Here is a 20,421-nt window from a genome sequence, read left to right as displayed (position 1 = left end):
GGTGCTGTTTGCATAAGCTTAAAGTTGATGTAGACACTTGCATTGCACCCATGACAGCCAAGGGAGAGGATATAAAAGCAAACCCAAGCCTCCCTTCGAATCCATCCACTCCTGCCTCTCCACTTCAGAACAGACCAGCCCTAGGAAGGGTTGGTGAGATCCAAACTTCTAGTTTGCTTTTCATGGCTGCCATCTACTTTCTCCCCTTCTCCTCCACTTGTTTTTAGAGTTCTAGGCCACAAATCTCTCCCTTACCTCCTATCTGTGATGTTCTTCCTCTGCTAAGCACTGTAATCAAACTTAACTCCCTCTCTTCTTACTCCTCTATTTCTGTATTGAGTAGCTGTGTTCCTTGCCTCAGATCTGAAATTCTATCATGTAAAACTTGTTCATGTTCATGTTAAACTTGTTCCTTGTGATGTATGTGATGTGTTCCATGTACTAGATCTTCTCCTTGTTGTCCTAATAGCTTAATCTTTGTGCTTGTTGCTGTCTAAGTATTGCTGTTTTTACTGTTCTTGTCACCTTTTGTAGTTCTTGTGTTTAATCTGTCGATCTGTGTTGTTTCTTGTTAGATCCATGTTTCTGTCACCTTCCTATATATGTTTGTGATATATTAGAGTGTTAAAGCCTAGATCTTTCCTCCCCAATCTCTCAATCATCTGTCAACTCTCTCTCCCTGTCCAGTTTCTGAAATTTTTTCTGAAAACCCTGCTGTTCTCCCCTTTCTTCCCCTAATTCTGCTAATTTCTCCCAATTTCCTTCTTTCCCCAGCCTTAGATCTTTCTTCTATACCCTGTCTACATCCTATTCTTGCTGTCCATCACTTCTAAACCTCTTAAACCTGCTTAAACTCCTCTGATCTTAACTCTGAACCTTTCTCTGTTTCTGCACCAAGTAGCCTCCTAAACCTGCTCCTACACCTCACCTCTTCCTTTTTCCAATCCTAAACTCCTGCTAATTCTCCTTCCCCAAGTCCTAATCTTCCTATCACAGGTTGTTTCACTCTCTAATTCCTCCCCAATTCTTCTTATTTTCCCTGTCTTTGCTGTTAAGTTTTACTGTCTGCTATCTGTTTTTAGTTCCTGACAAGTTCTGTTTTCAGATAGTGGATAGTAATTTCAGAAAACCCAAAAACATAGTTGTAGCTTGTTTTTACTTGCTTAGTTTAGTTGTTTGCCACTCAAATTTGCTTGTTTAGCTATAGATTAAGTTAAAGAAATTGTCGCTCATCTAATCCCTGTGGAGAACTTCATTAAAATTACTGCTAAACTACAGGATTAGCTGAACTGCAAATCCCAGTGTCGATCAAGCACACAGCAAGATGAGCAGCAATACAGCTGTTTTAGCCGGGAGTAATTTTGACATTACTCAAGAGGTATAATTCCAGTGTGCTGCAACAGTATGATGGTACAATCCAAATCAAATTAATGTAAATGTAAGTTTTGCAATATATCTTTTTATAGACAACCAAATGTAGACAAACTGTTGGAGATGCTTAGGAGTTAGCATCCACCATTCATACGAGCAATATGGCATCTGTTGAAGCAAAGGTTCGTTTTGGTGCTGGCACATGTCTTAAGTACTTTTGTGGATAGTTGGAGTCTTGGATTTGAGTTATGTTGTGATCTTGTCTACTTTCCTATTGGCATTATACCCGTGAAAGGAAGTATCAATTACTCATATGAATTACTTACCGAAAATGTCCCGAAGAAGCCCAACGAGGGGAGGTCCTGCAACAAACTAGCTCGATGCCAAAATAATAAGCTTGACACCTCTTATTTGACCATTTCATTATTCGAGTTACAAAAAAAGTCCAAATCTCAAATGCAAAAGTCTTCTTATCGAAACGACAATCATCGGATCCACTCTCTCCCACTTCATAGATCGGAGGAAACACATTGTTCTCATAGAGAGGAATGTGCTTTCCCGTCTTCTTAGCCCTAAATGAAGGGGGTGCCTTGGGATGAGATCCAGTAGAGACGAGTGGGCCCGGTGGATCAACAAATCAAGGCACAAAAGGAGTAGCTTCCAACATGAGGTCAGTCTTCCGACGTGCAGTGATCCCGTATGTTTCGGCCATATCAAGCTTCTTGGGGCTCTTGCCTCCGGGGAGCTTCCAATCAAAATGGTAAAGAAGGCTCGCAAGAGCTATCATTATATTGGACATCCCAAATATCATCCCCGGGCACATCCTTCGTCCGGCTCCTCCGGGGAGAAACCTGAAATCCGTACCACCGTAGTCCACTGCCTCACTCTCGAACCTCTCCGGCTTGAACTCGCCCGCGTCCGTCGTCCAGCTATCCTCGTCCCTGCCGATGGCCCACACGTTCACGAACACGGTGGTGCCGGCGGGCACATCGTAGCCCATGACCTTGCTTGGCTCGGTGCACAGCTTGGGAAGGAGCAACGGCAATGGAGGATGCAGCCTGAAGGTCTCCTTGATGACCATTTCGAGGTAGAGGAGGCGGCCAGAGTCGATGTCGGCCTCCGTTACTGCAGTCTTGCCATGGAGGGCTCGCCGGACTTCGGACTGTGCGGCGGCCATTGTGCGTGGGCTCCTCATCAGCTCCGACATGGCCCAGATCACCGTCGTCGCCGTGGTCTCTGACCCCGCCGAGAATACATCCTGTTGGTCACGACGAGGAAGAAATAAATGTTAGTACTTCATCCGATCCATAATAAGTATCACTGATTTAGTACTCCCTCTGATCCATAATAAGTGACTCGGATTTAGTACTAAGTTAGTGCTGATCGGAAGGAGTACGACTTGTGGATCGGAGGGAGTACTAATTAGCAGGTGGAAGCATGCGGGTGAGAGTTGAGTTGCCATGGCAGCGGCTTACGGAAAGGACGCCGGAGACATTTTCGTTGGTGAGGGCGATGTCGCCAATCCCGCCATCCCTCTGGAACCGCAACAAGGTGGTGAGGATGTCCTCCCGCTCATCCGCATCATGGCCGGTGGCCTCTGGTTCTTGTAGCTCGGTGTCCATGGCCCTCTTGTGGTCACGGATCATGTCCTCCATGATTCCGTGCATCCTCCGCTGCACCGCCCACGCCGCCTTCAGCGACCCGCCGCCGAGCACCCTCGCGAGCCTCGACGCCGGGAACAGGTCCGTGAGGTTAAACCCGGACATGAGGTCCAGCATCCTGTCCAGCTCCTCCAGGTACGCCGCCCGCTGCCGGCACGTGTCGCCCACGGATACCCTCATGATCACGTCGTTCATCATCACCTTAACCTTCTCGCTCACGTTGACCGCTGACCCGCCGGCGCCGGCGGCGAGAACGGAGTACACGAGCCGCGCCGCCTCTTGATCCCGGACGGGGCGGAAGGAGCGGACGCGCCCGGGGCTCAGCAGCTCCACTGTGCAGAGCGTCCGGAGCGCCTTCCAGTGCCGGCTGTCGTGGCGCGCGAAGGCGATGTTCTCGCCGCCGTAGGTGATGATGCTCGCCGTGGCGTGCATGGGCCGGCCTGCGAAGGCGGCGTCATGGGGTGCCTTCAGCGCCGCCCTCGCCGCCTCGGCCGAGGAGAGCACCAGCGTCGGGACGTGGCCCAGCCGGAGGAGCATGACCGGGCCGTGCCGCCGGGCCAGGCCTCGAAGGGCCCGGTGCGGCAGGGCGCCGATGAGGAATTGCATGTGGCCCAGCACCGGCATCGACCATGGGCCTGGAGGCAGGTTCAGGCCGCGGAGGGCAGAGCTCGATGACGATCTCAGCTTCAGCTTCACGAGTATGGTGGCCACGAGGATGAAACATAAACTGTAGCACACGAGCTGAATTGGTTCGGTTTCTGCCATTGGAGCTAAGCTTGCTTGGTGATCTAGCTCGTATGATTAATCAACAGGATGATGTGACCAGGTTTTAAGGATCCCAACTCCGCCACTGTAGAGTTGACGCCGGGTATTCAAATCGATAAAAGGTGGCGTGTCATCGTCATCGAGCTTAATTTAAGGTTTGCTACTGTTTTATATTGCTTGACTGCTATGTATAAATACGTATATATATTGGCGAATCGAGGGGCTTGAGCCGTTTCTTGAGAGAAATGTCAATGTAAACACACATGAAATGGACGGGACAAATTGACAAGCTCGATTGAGACGTACTCCTACTTGGTATCTAAACTGGGTGGTTTGTTTCTTAGGTGTTGGCACACTGCGGAACAGATTCCATCTCTCTGGTTCTGGTGTTATTGAAAATGGCCAAACCAACGTTCTGAATTATTAGAGCCAGAGGATTACCAGACTTTGCAGCCTTGTGGCACCTGATATTGAAGGTCAATGCCCCTCCGATCGAGGATTCGCTGCGAAGCAAACGGCACCCGCTGGACAGAGATTCGGTGACTTTGTAGATGGCAACATGACACAAAGCGAACGAGTCTGTACCCCAGTGGTCAGGGTTTCCAGTAGCATCCCTTTGGTTCTGTGTTTGACTCCTTCGGGAGGGAATTTCAGCCGGAGGGTTAAAAAAGTCCTCTCGTCTGTCCCATGCCAAAGCACAGGTCTAATGCCGGTTTTGATCTCACGTGATGCCGCGGTGCCGCTGTGTATGGGTGGGACATGAGGTTCGGGAATCTTCTAGGCCTGTGTGAGAAGGTCTTCTTCTTTCAAACGATACCCGAGGGTTTCTTTCCCCCGCAGGCCTAGTTTTTCCGTTTTGAAAAAAAAAACATGACACAAAGGCGAAAGAAAGAAAAAAGGGGGTCAGAGTAGGCTGTTGAGATTCCAAACACCTGAAGGCTGAAGCAATCAACAACTCATCTAGATAGCTGGACCGATTACGAAAGGCAAAATCTGAACTGAAAATTAGAACAGATCTCCACCATAAAGATTATCATCACAAGTAGGAGCTGTGATCGGCTGGGTAAAACTTCCAATGACATTGTACTCTTCGTTCTCCACATTTTCTTCTCTCTTGTTGCCATCGTTCTCCACTTCTACTTGAGGTTGCACGTGTCTCGTCGTGCCGCACAGCCCTGTTCTCCTCCGCAACGCCGTGTTGTCCTCCTTCGAAATAATAAGGGCGCTGTTCATTCTACAGCTTGCGGCACTTTTGGTCAGACCACGGTCTTTATGAATAATAATATGTTCCATATGAAACTGAGATTGGTTTAGCATTTTGATTGGTTTAGCATCGTACCATTCGCATTTCAATAATAAAAAAGAGAAAAAAATATTTTGCCCTTAATTGACAGCAAAGTTTAGAAATTGTCTGTCAACTCAAAGTCAAATACATTTGGTCCCTCAATTGGCAAAATTGGACCGTTTTGATCCCTCATATGGATTTGAACGGTTTTTCACTCCATGCGGTGTAGTTTCTCCTAAAAAAGTTCCTAGTTGGATGCCATGATGGCGTCAGCTTCACCCCACAAATGGTCCGTGAAATCAAAATCGTATACATCAGGTAACTCTATTGTGCATCATGGCATCCGAGATGGAAAAGTTTAAGGAAAAGTGACCAACATGACAAAAGGAAAAAAAGTGTCCAGAGTAAGCTGGTTTCAGATTCCAAACACCTGAAGCAATCTGCAACTCATCTAGATAGCTGGACAGATCATGAAAGGCAAAAACTGAACTCAAATTTTGCAGCATAACATTGACATTTTTTAGCACTTGACATTGAAGATCTGAAGCACTTAAGGTCACACATTACATTGAAAATCTAAAGCAAGAAAAAAATGTACCGAAAATACACGCAATTTCTGCGGATCATACATTTGGTCAGTTCACTTGTACAATTAGGCCACAAAAGACTATAGTTAGCCCGAAAAAGAAAGTTGTCGTTTCAATTCTGGCAAAGCGCCAACGAGGTTTCCCTTTTCAGCCTTACCGTGAGCTTGGCAATGTCGAAGAGGCGGACGACATTGGCGTCAGCGGCGGCGGTGCAGGCGAACACACGCCTCGTTGAACGCTGATTGGCGAACGAAGGGACAGTGTGGCGCAGGCGCGGGCACGGTGGATCAACAAATCAACGCACAAAAGGAGTAGCTTCCAACAAGAGCTCAGTCTTCCGACGCGCGGTGATCCCATATGATTCGGCCATATCAAGCTTCTCGGGGCTCTCCCCTCCGGGGACCTTCCAGTCAAAGTGGTAAAGAAGACATGCAAGAGCTATGATGATATTTGACACCCCAAACATCATCCCCGGGCACATCCTCCGGCCGGCGCCTCCAGGCAAAAACCTGAAGTCCGTGCCACCGTAGTCCACCGCCTCGGTCTCAAACCTCTCTGGCCTGAAGTCACCGGCGTCCGCCGTCCAGCTGTCCTCGTCCTTACCGATGGCTGACACGTTTACAAACACGGTGGTGCCGGCGGGCACGTCGTAGCCCATCACCTTGCTTGAGACCGCGCACAGCCTGGGAAGGAGCAACGGCACCGGAGGGTGCAGCCTGAAGGTCTCCTTGATGACCATTTCGAGGTAGGGGAGGCGGCCGGAGTCGATGTCGGCCTCCGTGACCGCGTTCTTGCCGTGTAGGACTCGCCGGACTTCAGACTGTGCGACAGCCATTATGCGTGGGCTCCTCATCAGCTCCGACATGGCCCAGATCGCTGTGGTCGCCGTCGTCTCCGACCCCGCCGAGAACACATCCTGCTAACAAATGTTAACACAGGAGGAAGCATGCGAGCGATACATGAGTTTTCATGGCGGTGTGGCTTACGAAGAGGACGCCGGCGACATTTTCGTTGGTGATTGCGATGCCGCCAATCCCGCCATCCCTCTGGAACCGCAACAAGGTGGTGAGGATTTCCTCCCGCTCATCTGCGTCATTGCCGGCGGAGGAAGCTGGAGCGGCCTCTAGTTCTTCTAGCTCGCTGTCCATGGCGCTCTTGTGGTCACGGATCATGTCCTCCATGATTCCGTGCATCCTCTGGTGCACCGCCCATGCCGCTTTCAGGGACCCGCCGCCGAGCACCCTAGCGAGCCTCGACGCCGGGAACAGGTCCGTCAGGTTAAACCCGGACATGAGGTCCAGCATCCTGTCCAGCTCCTCCAGGTACCCCGCCCGCTGCCGGCACCTGTCGCCCACGGAGACCCTCATGATAACATCGTTCATCATCACCTTCAACCTCTCGCTCACGTTCACCGCTGCCCCGCCGGCGCCGGCGACGGAGCGCACGAGCCGCGCCGCCTCCTGGTCCCGGACGGGGCGGAAGGAGCGGACGCGCCCGGGACTCAGCAGCTCCATGGTGCAGAGCTTCCGGAGCGCCTTCCAGTGCCGGCTGTCGTGGCGCGCGAAGGAGATATTCTCGCCGCCGTAGGTGAAGATGTCGGCGGCGGCGTAGACGGGCCGGCTGGCGAAGGCGTCGGCTGCGGCGTGGGGCGACGCCTTCATGACCGCCCTCGCCGCCTCCGCCGAGGAGAGCACCAGCGTCGGGACGTGGCCGAGGCGGAGGAGCATGACTGGGCCGTGCTGCTGGGCCAGGCGACGCAGGGCCTGGTGCGGCAGGGCGCCAATGAGGAATTGCATGTGGCCCAGCACCGGAATTGACCATGGGCCTGGAGGCAGGTTCAGGCCATGGAGGGCAGAGGTTGATGATGATTTCATGAGCTTGAGCTTCACGACTATGGTGGCCACAAGGATGGCGCATAAAGTGTACCACACCAGCTGAATGGGCTCGGTTTCTGCCATTGGAGCTAAGCCGGCTAGGTGATCTAGCTCGTATGTATACTTGTCAGTGCTGGACATGGTTCATCAACAGGATCATGATCGAGCTATTTATAGATAGGATAAGGTTGACGACGATCTAAGAGTATTCAGATCGATGTGGAAGATGGCGTGTCATCTTCAGCGAGCTTAATTTAAGATTTGCAACCACTTTTATATTGCTTGACTTGCTACATGTTAATACGTGTTCCGGCGAATCGAGAGCTTGAGCCGTTTATTTGGAGAAATAGGAGTAACTAAATTGATCGAATCATATTGGGAATGTAAATGCAAACACTTGAAATGGACAGGACACTAATTAACAAGCTAGATTGAGACGAATGGCATCTAAATGGGTTGTTTGTTTCACAGGCGTTGCTACATCGGGAAAAGATTCGATCTCTCTTTTTTGGTGTTATGGAAAATGGCCAAAAAAACATTCTGAACTACACTGAGAGGAATATACTGTAGGTTACATGGAAAATAGCACCTCCCTTTGGCCTTGCCAACATTGATATAACACCAAGTTGCCCCCAATGGAGGATTCCCAGCAATGCAAACGGCGCCCGCTGCAGCGCCATCAGTGTTCAGCTTTAGCCCGACTGTGGCGGCAAAGCTACTGCCGCCTGACGAACCAAGCCGGCTTTCTCACATTCAGAAATGCAGGTTCTCACGTGAAACTGTTGATGCACCTGAAGAAGGGATAGGGGACTCTAAAAAACTTCCACGTGAATATCCTTCCTCCTCGCGGACCAGATCGCCTACGGAAGTCATTTTGGCTCAGCGTATCGTTCATATAGAAGAGCCATTGCTTGGCATCATCCATGAGGGCCCGCTCATCAGAGTTGCAAATGTTCAGGAATTAGCTAAACGCCAAAATGACAGAGTTTAGCAATTAGGGCAGTGGTGTCGAGCTGAGGCTTAATGTACTGGAGAGAGAGCATTTCAGTACATATTCAAACAATCCAGGTCGGGATTTCAGTTCTGAATCACTCGTATTCATATGCAAATCCGATGGAAAATTAAATTAATCACTAAATCCAAAAGGAACATCCAGCGCTAAATTGACGCTTTAAAATCCTCAGGCCGGAACTGCTATGTCGACGCTAGATTTGTTAACGATAGCAAAACCATGTATAACAAGCGCTCATTTCTGTATTTTGCGGTAAGATAAACATACCAGCCATCAGATTATCAAAGAAGATAACATATGCCACGATGCCAGGCACCACCAAACTCGTTGTAAGATTCAGTAACAATACATATAACCATCCTTACAGTACATAAAACAGTCTTGGGACATAATAACCAGACTATTAAAAACGCCTAATTTGGCCAAATCAGTGAAGGATTCACATCACCTACAACCAAAACTACTATGACACATCAGGAATCATTAGACGCAACTTCATCCCACAATGTCCAGCAGCCTGTATGCAAGGTAATGCTACTCCTGGAGGGCGCCTACTTAGATCGCTGCCTCATCTTTCGGCGCTTCCGCTTGAGCCTCCTCATTCTCTTCTTCTTCCACTGCACATTATCACAGCCATGATGTAAGTTAGTACTCCAGTAAACACAAAACAATATAGCAGTATCTAAATGTATTGCTGTATAGGGCAAGAGCACGTGCGTGCAGTTGGAATCAGAGTATTGAGTGTTTCATTGGATATCATCACGTGATTTTCAGAAACACGGACCAAGTGTTCTTCATCATCTTCCAAAACTATGATAAATTAGCAGAATATTATCTATAGCTATAGATCAACTACGTCATGCAGATAATAACAATTAAAAGACTTAACTATCCTGTGAACGAGCAGAGCAAACATGCCATTGATTTGACATTCAGAATGAGTAGGAGGATTTTATCATCAAATAGATCAGACAACAATTGTATTCCTCATTATGTCAATGGCAAACTTAACACAAAAACAAGAGAAAAAATAGCAAATTCTAAAAAAGGGAAGTGTCCTCTCAGACAAATGCCTCGATTGTCCACATGATTTAATAGAATGGATTACATCGGACTCGTCATCTGTGTTGATCATCACAGAGAACAATAAATACACTAAGATGAAGAAACATCAACAGTTTGCGTGCTCCAGTTCCACACAATTAATAGCACAAATTGATCGCCATATCAGAACAAAATCAGATGAAAATAGAAAAAAGCTTACGAAATTGCTCTCTCAGACAAATGCCTCGTTTTGTCCCCATGGTTTAAAGGAATGGATTGAATCGGACATCTAATCAGTGTTGATCATCACAGAGAACCACAAACTCGAGCGAGCCGCAACATAGCCCACGAGCAGAACTAGTGAACTACTGCAGCAAAACCTCACACGAAACACCCAACTAGATCTAACTAAGAACACACGGGGCAAACAAGCAAATCGAACCATCAGTTGATACAGGGGCGGCGCCGGAAAGGAACAAACCTTGGCCCTCATCGCGGAGGTGGTTTTCTCTGTGTGACTCTTTGGCTAGCGGTGGCGGCGGCGGCGGCAGAAGTGTGGAAGAATCCGATCTCGGTAGATTGTTGGCGGCTTTGTCTCTCGCCTCGCATTTATAGTGGTCGAGTGTTGCGGGAAGGGGGAAACCCTAGCCGGGGCTGGATACGTGGACGGCTCGGATCAGCCGCTTCACGGCGTTCCGCTCCGATTAGGACTCTGGTTAGCAGGCCTTTTGGGCCTTAGAACCCAGGCCTTAGCCCATGCTCGAATACAGAGACGATGGTAACCCACCGCCTCGGACACGATGAGTATACTTCGCAGAGAAACTGGATGTCTACTTTTGCACAGAGTTTTATTTTCGGAAAAACTCAGCAGCTCTTGTGTTTCTCCTAGCTGAACTTGATCTGTTCTCCTGACAGGACTGTCCTGTCTGTTGTGGCCTTTGCACTTGTATTTCCTTCTTCCTGAAATCGCTAAATTGGAATTACCGAACAATCGCGCAGTGACATTGGCTGTAACTGTTGCGCAGTTAACTGTGCCGTTTAGAGTTTAAGCCCAACAGGAACTGGATCTTTTACAGGAGTAAATATAAGCTTTCATGCAGCGTTGTTCATACGTACTGCCGCTAGACAAACATGTCGACTGGAGGAATGGCGAGCAGCAGCGAAGTGCTGGCAGTGGATCTACGTACGTGCGTGCTATAAGTAAAGTAAGGAGCAGTAAAAAATGGTGGACTCGAACACCATCTGGGTCAGTTGTTCTCGCTGGGGTTGGGGTTGTCGACGTTGGCGGTGGAGCCGGAGCTGGAGCTGGAGGTGTCGCTGGCGGCGGGGGGCGTGGGCTGCGCCTGGCCGGGCGGCGACGGCGCCGCGCCCGCGCCCCACCCGATCGGCTTGAACATGCCTCCTGGCAACGGCATCATCGGCATCGGCATGCCGCCCGCGCCCGGCAGCGGCATGCCAGGCAACCCGGGAATGCCGCCCCCGCCGCCGCCCGGCATCGGCATCGCGGGCAACCCGGGGATCCCGCCGCCGGGGTTCGGGAACAGCGGGAACGTCGGCATCGTTGAAGGCGGCAGCCACCACTTCATGCTCCCCCTCGCGCGCCCGGCCGCCGCGGTGTCGCTCCCCGCCGTCGCCATCACCGGCCCCGGTGCCGGCCCGGCCGCGGCATTGGGCGCGGCCGCCGCGGCGTACGAGGAGGACGAGGACGCGGGGATACCGTGCTCTGGCTCGAACTCGACCCGGCTGATCTCGTTCTCGTAGTCATCGAAGGTCGCGTCCCGCGGCGAGGCGAACGCGTCGCTTCCCGCCGCTGCGGCTGCGGCTGAGGCGGCGGCCCTGGAGCCGAAGGCGAACTCGGCGTCGGAGTCGTGAAGCACACGCATGCAGTCCGCGCCGCGCCCGGCGCAGTAGACGAGGGCGACGAGGCAGAGCAGGACGGACGCCTTGTGCTGCTCCATGGATGAAGAAGGCTCGACGATGCTTTGCTAGGTTCTTCTTGGCCACTTCTTCTTGCTGGTGGTGATGGAGGAGACGAGTGAGGATGCGGGCTTTATAGCGTGGTGATTCGAGACTTGGAATGTGGTTAGGTTGGATCATGGTTGAATCACCTGATGGCTTTGACTGTTCCACAGCTGAATATTTGCACGTCGGAGGCGTGCCAGTGCAGCACCACCTGAAACCTAACAACCTGGCTTACAATTCTGGTTCCAGACCTGCCATAACATTGATAATTTTGATATGAAAAACTTCCGCCGTATTTTATGCTCAGGCTGAGAAAATTCAGTATTGACAGTATTTATCCACAGACAGTCCAGGGCTCCAGCCTCCAGGCACATGGCAGTGAGCAATTCTGGTTCTTGATAGATAAACTCTCAATTCACAAAGCCATATTATCTCCTTCATCACGGGGACATAGCGGGGATTGTCAAGTCCAACTCGACAGTGAAAATGGGAAAAACATAGTTCGAGCAGCACAATTTGTGGGACATGCAGCGAAAATTGCAAAGCACATGGGGAAAACATTTTGTTTGGGGAACAGCACAATGAATTTCAGCTCAACATCCAACTTCTGGATACAACTTATGGTCTCACTAATTTGTGGAGGAGCATCCAGAATAACAGAAGAAAATGCATTGCAGTTGAATCTAAACTGGTGGGGTGATAAACCGGTGTCCTGGTCCAGGAAGCACACCACACAGCTCTCAAACAGCAATTGACACTACAGGTCTGGCACACGACTAAGCAGAATAATACATACGGGGGTTTCACTCCGTAATCATGAGTGCCCATCTAGTCTACTCGCTCTTCTTGAACTTCATGTTCCCCTTGGGTATCCTGCTCAAGACACCGCTGTCGAGTTTCTTGTACTGATCTCGGAGCAGATCAAGAAGGCTGTAGAGGAAGCTGTCGACTTGGTCTTCGTACTTCTCGTACAGCACAGGAAGGGTATGAGCGCAGACAAATCCTGTTCCAGGTAATCAGGCACTCATTAGTATATACAGCAGAAAACATGCATCCACAATTTAGGAACATCATGTTGTTTCTCAGTGGCGAAAATGCAAGAGAACAATAATAGGTTACAAACTCTTACCAATATAAATGACAGTTAAGAAATTGAACCAGCTCCCAGCTACAGCAGCAGCCCACAAACCGACAATTGCCTGAAATAAACCAACACGTGACATTAAAACTTCAGTTCATGATGAACAAACAGAATATCTACTTTTCCATGATTGGCTTATCTTTGTAGTTTCCTCTTTCATATAAAGATTGCAATGATGGAGTACAAAAAGAATCCAGAAATGCACGTACCAGTACAAAATGCTTCAAGTTTCTTTCACAAGACACATCTTGAAGGAAACCCAGGAACTTGTTTACTTGGGCACCAACCGCAACAGCAATGTTCACAAAGAGCTCTTTCGGTAACTCGACACGGGGTACATTAGAAGATCTAAGGGTGGACAAAGCATTGGTTTTTATGTAATACAGTAATAGAAAAAAAAACACGCTATTCAGATGCTTTTTAAAACCTCATAAACATTTAACCTGCTTGCGAAGTTCGACCAAACAAACTGAACAACCATTCCAAGAACAAGGGCAAATGAAATGATTGTCAAGAAGTGGTAATCAAGCCACTCGAAGAAAATCCAAATAGCTGTTGCGAGAGCCAAAACACTGGAAGATATCTTCTTGTTCCTCCAAAGCAATACATCAGCAGCTACAATGCAAACAAAAAGCATCACACATGGCGACACAAAGAAAACTTCAGTAAACATATGAGCAGATCACAATCACATACACTTTCCACCACCCAAAACTCCATGAAGGGACTGCTGGCGACCAAACAGCTTGTTCACTTTATCAGAGACTGCAGCTGGATCAAAACGCCCAGACTTCTGCTTAGGGAGGTTGTCAGCAATGGTATCCATGATGCTGCCCATGATCTTTTCAGTTACATTCTCAGAATGTTCTGACATCTTCAAGTATTTTGAGGTTACTGCAGGGTAGGAACAATACGATCAGTCATATCATGAACATGTATAAGATAGACAAATACAGGGAGACAAACCAGCGAAACACGATAAAACAGTTTACTCAGATCAAAATTTGGGCCAATATGCTTGCTTTGACAGAATCCCTGAGAAGTTTGGAACAATGCATTCAACCTTTTGGCCCAAAGTGTGTGCTCGCTTATGTTAATGCTACCAGGACACCCATTCTGACTAGTAAACTCAATCACGTAAGAGCCACTCCTGGAACAGTGCTCCTCGTTTCTGACTAAAGCTTCGAAATAAATGAACAATTTGGTACAAGACCATCCAGGTGTACATTTGTCGAGCAAGTTTAACCTAGATTTTAACCTTTCAATCATTGTTAGCAACTAATGGCATCCATCGACCGCCAAAATCGCTTCGCAAATGAATCCAGCACTAGAACCACTATAACATGGTACCTACTCACATGAGCAACACACATCCCCTTGAAGCGAATCTAAACACATCAAGACCAACCCTGGTCGATCAAACATCAACCTAGAAAGACTTTCAATTTCTTTCCAAAGTAACCGAGCATCACATTCACAATCACCAGCGAGGACAGTCCATCCTTTTGCCTACTACAGAAGCAGAATGTTCAGAACTCGTCCGCTAATCCTGTCAGACAATCGAAAAACACTAGACAAGCAAACCACCCCGAAAGGAAAGCTTCGTATCCTAAACAACAAATCCGCCTTTCCATTCAGTAAAAGCGACTCCATCCCTTTCAAGTAAAAAAAGAAAAAAAGAAACGGAAAACGCTCCAGATTCCACATCGGCGCAGCAAAAGAACACGCAGACAAAGTTTAAACGGACTAAACTCGGGGGAGATCGTACCGAGGGGGCGAGCAGCAGATGGACGGGGAGGGAGGCTGCTCGGGGTCCTCCCGAAGAGGAGAGGATCAGCAGGCGGCGAGAGCGAGCGGGGGAGCAAGAGGAGCAGTTGGAAGAAATGCTGGTGGCTTTGGGGGAGAAAGAATCGAATCGCCGCTTAATTATTTACGGGAGACGGGTGAGGAGTGGGGGGCTCCACCCAAAGATCCCCTCGTCTTCAAGTCGGAGGCACTGACTGGTGGGTCCTATATTGGGAACAAGTGCCTACGTGCACCGGATTGATGCGTGCGTGCGAGTGCTGAGCTGTGGGACCGAGGGAAGGATTGACGGGCGTGGACCCACGGGTAAGGGAATGTCGCTGTCCCCGGAGTTAGTAAACAAGTGGTGGCATGGAGCACGAGGGAGGCGTGGCCCACCCGAGATATTTGCTTGGTCTTTATTGATCGGCTTAATTGCTGCGTCCAGCAAATCCGCCTGATTCGCTCCCTCGCTCGGTTCAAAATTGATGGGAGTACTCCTCTTTTTGACCAAAAAAAAATTGACCTTATAGAAGTTCTTTAAAAACATTGTAAAAGTAGTTTGGGTGTCGAAATGAGAAAGTGCTTAAACTGTGGAGGAGGGAACATGTTTAGCACGTCATGTTTGAGATTTGTATGGTCCCACAAGCATTGCAGTGTTTTTTGTAAAAATTTGTATTAGAAGCAAGTTGTAAAGATGCAAATCAATTGTCCAGGCATCTTCCTTGCCCCTGGCTCTTCCTTGAAATTCAAAATACACTCTTACCCTCCGTCAGCGTAGCCTTTTCTCTCTAGTGATCCTCCCTCCCCTATCACAATATTGTTGCAAAGTTGCAAGTGAATGGACCAACGATACCGAAAAGATTTCAGGGTAGGACTCACCCATGAGACGCGATTGCGGAATTGACCAAAAGTGGTGTGCTTGAAGGAAGGAAGGCGCTAGATGGTTGGAGTGACATACTCCTACAATCTCTCTGCGAGGAGATTGCTACGAATGAAAGTGCGTTCCACCTTCTGACTTCCCCGGTAAGATTGAGATCCTCTATTTGTCCATTCAAGAAGTAGTGTAGAAATTCCTCAAGAAATACGCCTCTTCCAATGTCGGCCTCCGAAGAAAACACACACACACAAGAGAAGTAGTGTAGAAATTCGTCAAGACGCCTCGCCTAGCTCCCTAGAGATGCCATGTCTCTTGGTTCTACCTCTTTGCCTCGATGCAGTGGCTCTGTTAATGTGTGTGTTTGGACAATGTAGTTTTCCTCCCTGTTGTCGAACTGTGATAGTGCATAGGTTCATTGAAGCAATGAAAAAAGTAAAATGAATCAAAAGTCCTAATCGTATATTCGGGAGTTTCATTTAAGTTCTAGTGGCACAGATATATGTAACAAAAGCAAATCAACGATTATTTGTCCGCATCCGGCATCCCGGGTTGACCACCACTACCATAGAGGCCAACTGAAAGGCTGAGGCTCCACCAAAATTTGCAGTTTGCCACTACCAGGCAACGAGCCAATTATAGCCATGCTCCGGTTGATTTGATTTTTTTTTTCAAGTAGCACTCGGCGTGGACTCCCGGTGATTGGACCAAGCAAGGAAGCGTGGCAGATGGCAAGGAAGCGAGGAGGTGTACGTGTTGGTGCGTTCCTTCCTTCGCAACGCCTGCGCTTTACGCTCCAGTAGACGCTCTACGCTGCTCCTCCGGGCCAAAAAGTAAAACAATATAAATGGAGATGCGGGGTATCGATCCCCGTACCTCTCGCATGCTAAGCGAGCGCTCTACCATCTGAGCTACATCCCCTTTGTTGATTTCACAGAAAGTGAAACCTATTTGTACAGTAAATACCTACACCGTTTAATCCAAAGTCCAAACGTACGTTACGCGTGATGGCCGGCTTCACGAAGAACCATACCAGCTCGACTCTGCACGAAATTGTTGACACGTGTAGAACTTGGGCGACGCACATCCCTTGGCGCGGCTAGCCTTTCGATGTGCAGTCCGGAATCCATAACTAAAGTGACGACCGACGGACAGAGCGTGTATGTGAGATTAGAAATCCAATGCATGCGGAGACGAATTCACCTTCATGGCCGGTTTCACAGTCTCTTGGCGTGTGAGAATTCCATTGTTAGCACTCTATGGATCAGAGCACGGATACGGATGGTCATGGAGCTACAAAACGGAAATTAAACACAGGCGCGGACATCGCAACTACCGAACAAGGACAAGCAAAGCAAAGCATCCTTTATCTGACGTGGCCCAATGACACCGTTGCAAAGCCTATCCAACGATGCATGTTGGCCCAAATCAGAATTCGACACCACAACTAGCTAGAGCCCCATACTCCCCCACCACCAGCCACAAGTCCTGAAGAGGAACCGGCCGGAACCTAATTAAACGTCTCAACTTCTGGTGGACAAGAGAACACACATGCATTCCCCTCAAAAAAAAAGAAAAAAAAAAGAAGAGAACACACATGCATATCCTCCTCCCAAATTACGCCATTCTGAAAATGCAGATTGTGCATGCCCTGACTGGACTCAAGGAGACTAACATGCATGCAAAGCATCGGCCAGTGCATATATACTTGCATGTATGCCATACATTGCTCTGCCTTCCCAATGACCACTCGTAGACCATCCTTTGGACTTATGCTTTGGGTGGCCAGCAGCCCATGCTTGCCAAGCAGTGCTCAGCCGTCAGCTTTGCCTTCCACACAAAGACAAAAGATACGTAGTGGTCAGCTCCTGGGCTATAAATTGGCATGCAGCAGGCTAGGTTCATTGCATAACAAAGCACCGCAGCAACCACCTTAAATTAGCTTGGTGCCCCGGAGAGAGCTAGCCTAGCTAGGTGCGTAGTAACTCTCACTACGACCTAGCAAGCGCGCATATATACAATGGCTTCCGCTCCGAGCTTCAATGCCGTGGCACTCGTCATGGCCGTCGCCGTGCTCCTAGGCGGCGGCGGCGGCAGCACGTGCCATGCGGCGAGGCTCCTCGCTGACATACCGTCTTTGCCGAATCCGACACTGCCAGCCTTGCCTCCGGGCATTCCTGCGGTGCCGGCTTTGCCGTACCCGACTCCTACTATTCCTTCGGTGCCCACGGTTCCGGGAGTCCCGGCTTTGCCTTACCCGACACCAATTGTTCCTACGGTGCCAAGTGTTCCGGCCTTGCCGACCCCGACTATTCCCACGGTCCCCGCCGTTCCGGGGGTGTCGGGCTTGCCGACCCCGACTATTCCCACGGTGCCCACCGTTCCAGGGGTCCCGGACTTGCCGAACCCGACTATTCCCATGGTGCCACTACCACCGCTGCCGTCCACCCCTGGCATTCCTAAGGTGCCATTGCCGCCATTGCCATCGATTCCCGGCGTACCCATGCCATCGTTCCTTGCGCCTCCACCATCTACGCCCTAGGCATGCGGATCATTGTCGCCCTGGCTGATTTACTTGTGTAATATTGTCACGTTTAATGTACGATTATTTGTTGGATTGAGTATGCATATATAGGTGCATTCCCATATGTGTTGTACATGTGTGTGGTGCTCAGAATTGTAACAATCCTCTTGAATGGTGTCAATAGAGTTGTCTTGTTTGCCCGCAAGAAAGAAAAAAGGGAGCCAAGTAAAATAAATATAAATCATATGTTTTTTGTTGCACCCGAGGGTCGGCCTCATGTAGGCCTTTTGTCACAAGGAATTCGAAGAAGACTCTTTGTCATTTCCCCCCACTGGATTGCTGTCCCTTGATCTGAATAATCATCATCATTCCCCAATAGAACGTAGCAGAGTTACACACCAAACATCGGATGTTTATGTTTGGCCTTGGGGAAACTGTGACGATTGACAAATGATGACACATTGACACGAAACGGTTGAGCAAACTGAAGCTGCATGCAGCAGCAGCAGCAGCTGATCACCTAAACACAGAAAACCGGAGCAATTGCCTTGTTGCCTTTAACAGGCTCGATCCTACAAAGCACTTGCCCTTTTGGATTGACCACGTCGTAGCGCGAAGAAACATTCTGAAATCTGGCCAACTACCAACCTAATCAGCGGTCGCCACCCTCACTTGGGTTTGGCCTATAAATTGCCGTGCATTGACCCATGCTCCTGCATCGCCAACAGAGCACAACCAGGCCTGCAATCACCTCCCAGCAGTCCGGCCTGCAAACCAGTACCAACCTTAGCTTAGCTCTAGCAATGGCTGGCAATAGGAGCTTCTGCTTGGCGCTGGTCATGTCCTGCGCGCTCCTGATCGCAGGCAGCAGCAGCACGTGCCACGCGGCACGCCGCCTGGCCGACGACACGACCCCGGCGGCTGCCGCGGCTCCCGCTGCCGTGCCGACGGTGACGTTCCCGTCCGTGCCGTCGGTCACGCTGCCCACGGTGCCGCAGGTGACGCTGCCGCCGATCCCGTCCATTGCCGTGACGCTGCCGCCCATGCCCAAGGTCACCGTGTCCCCGATGCCCGCCATCGTCGTGCCCAAGGTCACCATGGCGCCCATGCCGGCCATCGTCGTGCCCAAGGTCACGCTGCCGCCGATGCCGTTCGTCCCCAGCGTCAACGTTCCCATGCCTACCCTCGCCCCGCCGCCGTCGGCGTAGGAGATCCGGCGCCCCGCTGATCGAGCTCGACTGGCTGGTCGCCGCCCGGCATTGTCGATGATCGGCATCGACCGATCACTCTGTTGCTGCGATCTATACTTGCTTACATTTGTTACATGTGATGTGTCCAAGTTTTTTTTTCCCTACAATTTCTTTACGTCGCCCCGTATGTGCAGTTTTAGTGTGTGTTGGCAGTTAAGGGTTGTCCCATTGTACTTTTTTCGAGATTGTATCTCATTGTACTTATTACGTGTTTTTTCTATATACATGTATTTACACATTATTTCCAGCATGTTACTTTTTTACTTTTCAATATTTTAAAAACCAGAGAACACCACTGAATTGAACGTCGAACAAGGCTGCAACCTACTGTTGTTAGAACCAGTAACCTAATAATCCTCTTCCTTGCCACTACCTGATGTCAAGGAAGCACAATAGTATAATTTTTTTTGAAAAAAAAATTGTTTTGTCAAGGATGGATTCAGACTAAAAGAGATACTCTCTCCGACCTATAAAAAATGTCTCATTTAGCAAAAAAATTGTACTCCCTTCAACCCGTATTAATTGTCTCAAATCTGTCCATATATGGATGTATCTATGTGTAAAAAAATTGTACTCCCTCCGTTCCATATTAATTGTCGAAATATTACACGTATCTAGACTCTTTTTACGCATATATACATCCATATTGAAGCAAATTTGAACCCTTAAGAACGGAGGGAGTACAAAATGGACGTCTTTTTTTTTATCAATGAGATGGAGTAAGAGATAAAAGATAACAGGCTGAGCTGGGCCCTTAGGCCGAGATCAACATGGCCAACTGCCCAAACATGTTCCAATCCGGCCCATCTACCGAAATTCTCAGCTTTTGCCTACCATTTCTTTATTTCTCTCGGGCCGTGCCTTTGGCATTGAGATGGATTATGATAATTTAATTTTTTTAATTTTTTTTGTTATTTTTATGTTTAGCTAATCAATTTTTTTCTATTTTTGTGTATATTTTTTAACCGGAAATTATAAAATAAATTCAACGCAACGTAAGCCTGAGTCTCACTCAACTACTCAAGTACTAACATTTCGTAGCAAACGTCTGTCTCCATTTTAGGTAAAAAAAACATTTGTCTCCATTTGTCTAACAGTAGCGTGGATTCTTTTTTTAGAACGGAGTTAACTTGCGTACGACAACACTGTGTACGATGGATTGAATCAACGGTGATCAGGGACAATAAAGATGTGATCAACGGCTGGCTTGATGTGTGGTACGGAGTACCAATATCATCCAGAAATCTGTCGTTCGTGAAGCATCGCTCCTTTTAGTATTTCTTTTA

At 48.9% G+C, this 20,421-nt stretch overlaps 6 protein-coding genes, 2 long non-coding RNA genes and 5 other non-coding genes across 13 annotated transcripts; 3 read left to right on the top strand and 10 right to left on the bottom strand.

The window, feature by feature from the left end:
• Positions 1-9: 9 nt before the first annotated feature.
• Positions 10-1,620, top strand: LOC112270019. Its single transcript, XR_002962306.1, has 2 exons — positions 10-290; positions 1,279-1,620. It is a non-coding gene; the product is annotated as an uncharacterized LOC112270019 (long non-coding RNA).
• Positions 1,621-1,748: 128 nt separating this feature from the next.
• Positions 1,749-3,901, bottom strand: LOC100820946 (ent-isokaurene C2-hydroxylase). The gene is made up of 2 exons (XM_003558240.4): positions 2,847-3,901; positions 1,749-2,629 (listed from the first exon to the last, which is right to left on the bottom strand). Exons 1-2 carry the CDS (start codon positions 3,795-3,797, stop codon positions 2,009-2,011), a joined length of 1,572 nt encoding a protein of 523 aa, XP_003558288.1. The 5' UTR covers positions 3,798-3,901; the 3' UTR covers positions 1,749-2,008.
• A 1,731-nt stretch (positions 3,902-5,632) lies between these two features.
• LOC100830564 (premnaspirodiene oxygenase) lies at positions 5,633-7,636 on the bottom strand. Its single transcript, XM_003559317.2, has 2 exons — positions 6,656-7,636; positions 5,633-6,585 (listed from the first exon to the last, which is right to left on the bottom strand). The coding sequence occupies exons 1-2, from the start codon at positions 7,625-7,627 to the stop codon at positions 5,965-5,967; spliced, it is 1,593 nt and encodes a 530-aa protein (XP_003559365.1). The 5' UTR covers positions 7,628-7,636; the 3' UTR covers positions 5,633-5,964.
• A 1,197-nt stretch (positions 7,637-8,833) lies between these two features.
• Positions 8,834-10,241, bottom strand: LOC100822675. Its single transcript, XR_730023.3, has 2 exons — positions 10,081-10,241; positions 8,834-9,172 (listed from the first exon to the last, which is right to left on the bottom strand). It is a non-coding gene; the product is annotated as an uncharacterized LOC100822675 (long non-coding RNA).
• Positions 9,281-9,361, bottom strand: LOC112270367. The gene has a single exon (XR_002962758.1). It is a non-coding gene; the product is annotated as a small nucleolar RNA SNORD18 (small nucleolar RNA).
• On the bottom strand, positions 9,488-9,554 carry LOC112270226. Its single transcript, XR_002962627.1, has one exon. It is a non-coding gene; the product is annotated as a small nucleolar RNA Z105 (small nucleolar RNA).
• LOC112270330 lies at positions 9,612-9,698 on the bottom strand. Its single transcript, XR_002962722.1, has one exon. It is a non-coding gene; the product is annotated as a small nucleolar RNA SNOR75 (small nucleolar RNA).
• LOC112270333 lies at positions 9,827-9,914 on the bottom strand. The gene has a single exon (XR_002962725.1). It is a non-coding gene; the product is annotated as a small nucleolar RNA SNOR75 (small nucleolar RNA).
• Positions 10,242-10,614: 373 nt separating the features above from the next.
• On the bottom strand, positions 10,615-11,613 carry LOC100829955 (myosin IC heavy chain). Its single transcript, XM_003559315.3, has one exon. It carries the CDS (start codon positions 11,555-11,557, stop codon positions 10,847-10,849), a length of 711 nt encoding a protein of 236 aa, XP_003559363.1. The 5' UTR covers positions 11,558-11,613; the 3' UTR covers positions 10,615-10,846.
• Positions 11,614-12,098: 485 nt separating this feature from the next.
• On the bottom strand, positions 12,099-14,629 carry LOC100833928 (reticulon-like protein B8). The gene is made up of 6 exons (XM_010230626.2): positions 14,471-14,629; positions 13,399-13,596; positions 13,146-13,317; positions 12,912-13,050; positions 12,691-12,760; positions 12,099-12,564 (listed from the first exon to the last, which is right to left on the bottom strand). Exons 2-6 carry the CDS (start codon positions 13,574-13,576, stop codon positions 12,395-12,397), a joined length of 729 nt encoding a protein of 242 aa, XP_010228928.1. The 5' UTR covers positions 13,577-13,596; positions 14,471-14,629; the 3' UTR covers positions 12,099-12,394.
• Positions 14,630-16,209: 1,580 nt separating this feature from the next.
• Positions 16,210-16,282, bottom strand: TRNAA-AGC. Its single transcript has one exon. It is a non-coding gene; the product is annotated as a tRNA-Ala (tRNA).
• Positions 16,283-17,256: 974 nt separating this feature from the next.
• LOC112269987 (proline-rich receptor-like protein kinase PERK2) lies at positions 17,257-18,145 on the top strand. Its single transcript, XM_024457579.1, has one exon. The coding sequence runs from the start codon at positions 17,382-17,384 to the stop codon at positions 17,901-17,903; it is 522 nt and encodes a 173-aa protein (XP_024313347.1). The 5' UTR covers positions 17,257-17,381; the 3' UTR covers positions 17,904-18,145.
• A 447-nt stretch (positions 18,146-18,592) lies between these two features.
• LOC100836493 (vegetative cell wall protein gp1-like) lies at positions 18,593-19,385 on the top strand. Its single transcript, XM_003558291.4, has one exon. The coding sequence runs from the start codon at positions 18,593-18,595 to the stop codon at positions 19,091-19,093; it is 501 nt and encodes a 166-aa protein (XP_003558339.2). The 3' UTR covers positions 19,094-19,385.
• Positions 19,386-20,421: the final 1,036 nt, after the last annotated feature.

This window comes from Brachypodium distachyon, chromosome 1, assembly GCF_000005505.3.
Source record: "Brachypodium distachyon strain Bd21 chromosome 1, Brachypodium_distachyon_v3.0, whole genome shotgun sequence".
Lineage (NCBI taxonomy): Eukaryota > Viridiplantae > Streptophyta > Magnoliopsida > Poales > Poaceae > Brachypodium > Brachypodium distachyon.
Note: the sequence above shows the minus strand (reverse complement) of the source record. Positions and strands in the feature narration are given on the sequence as shown.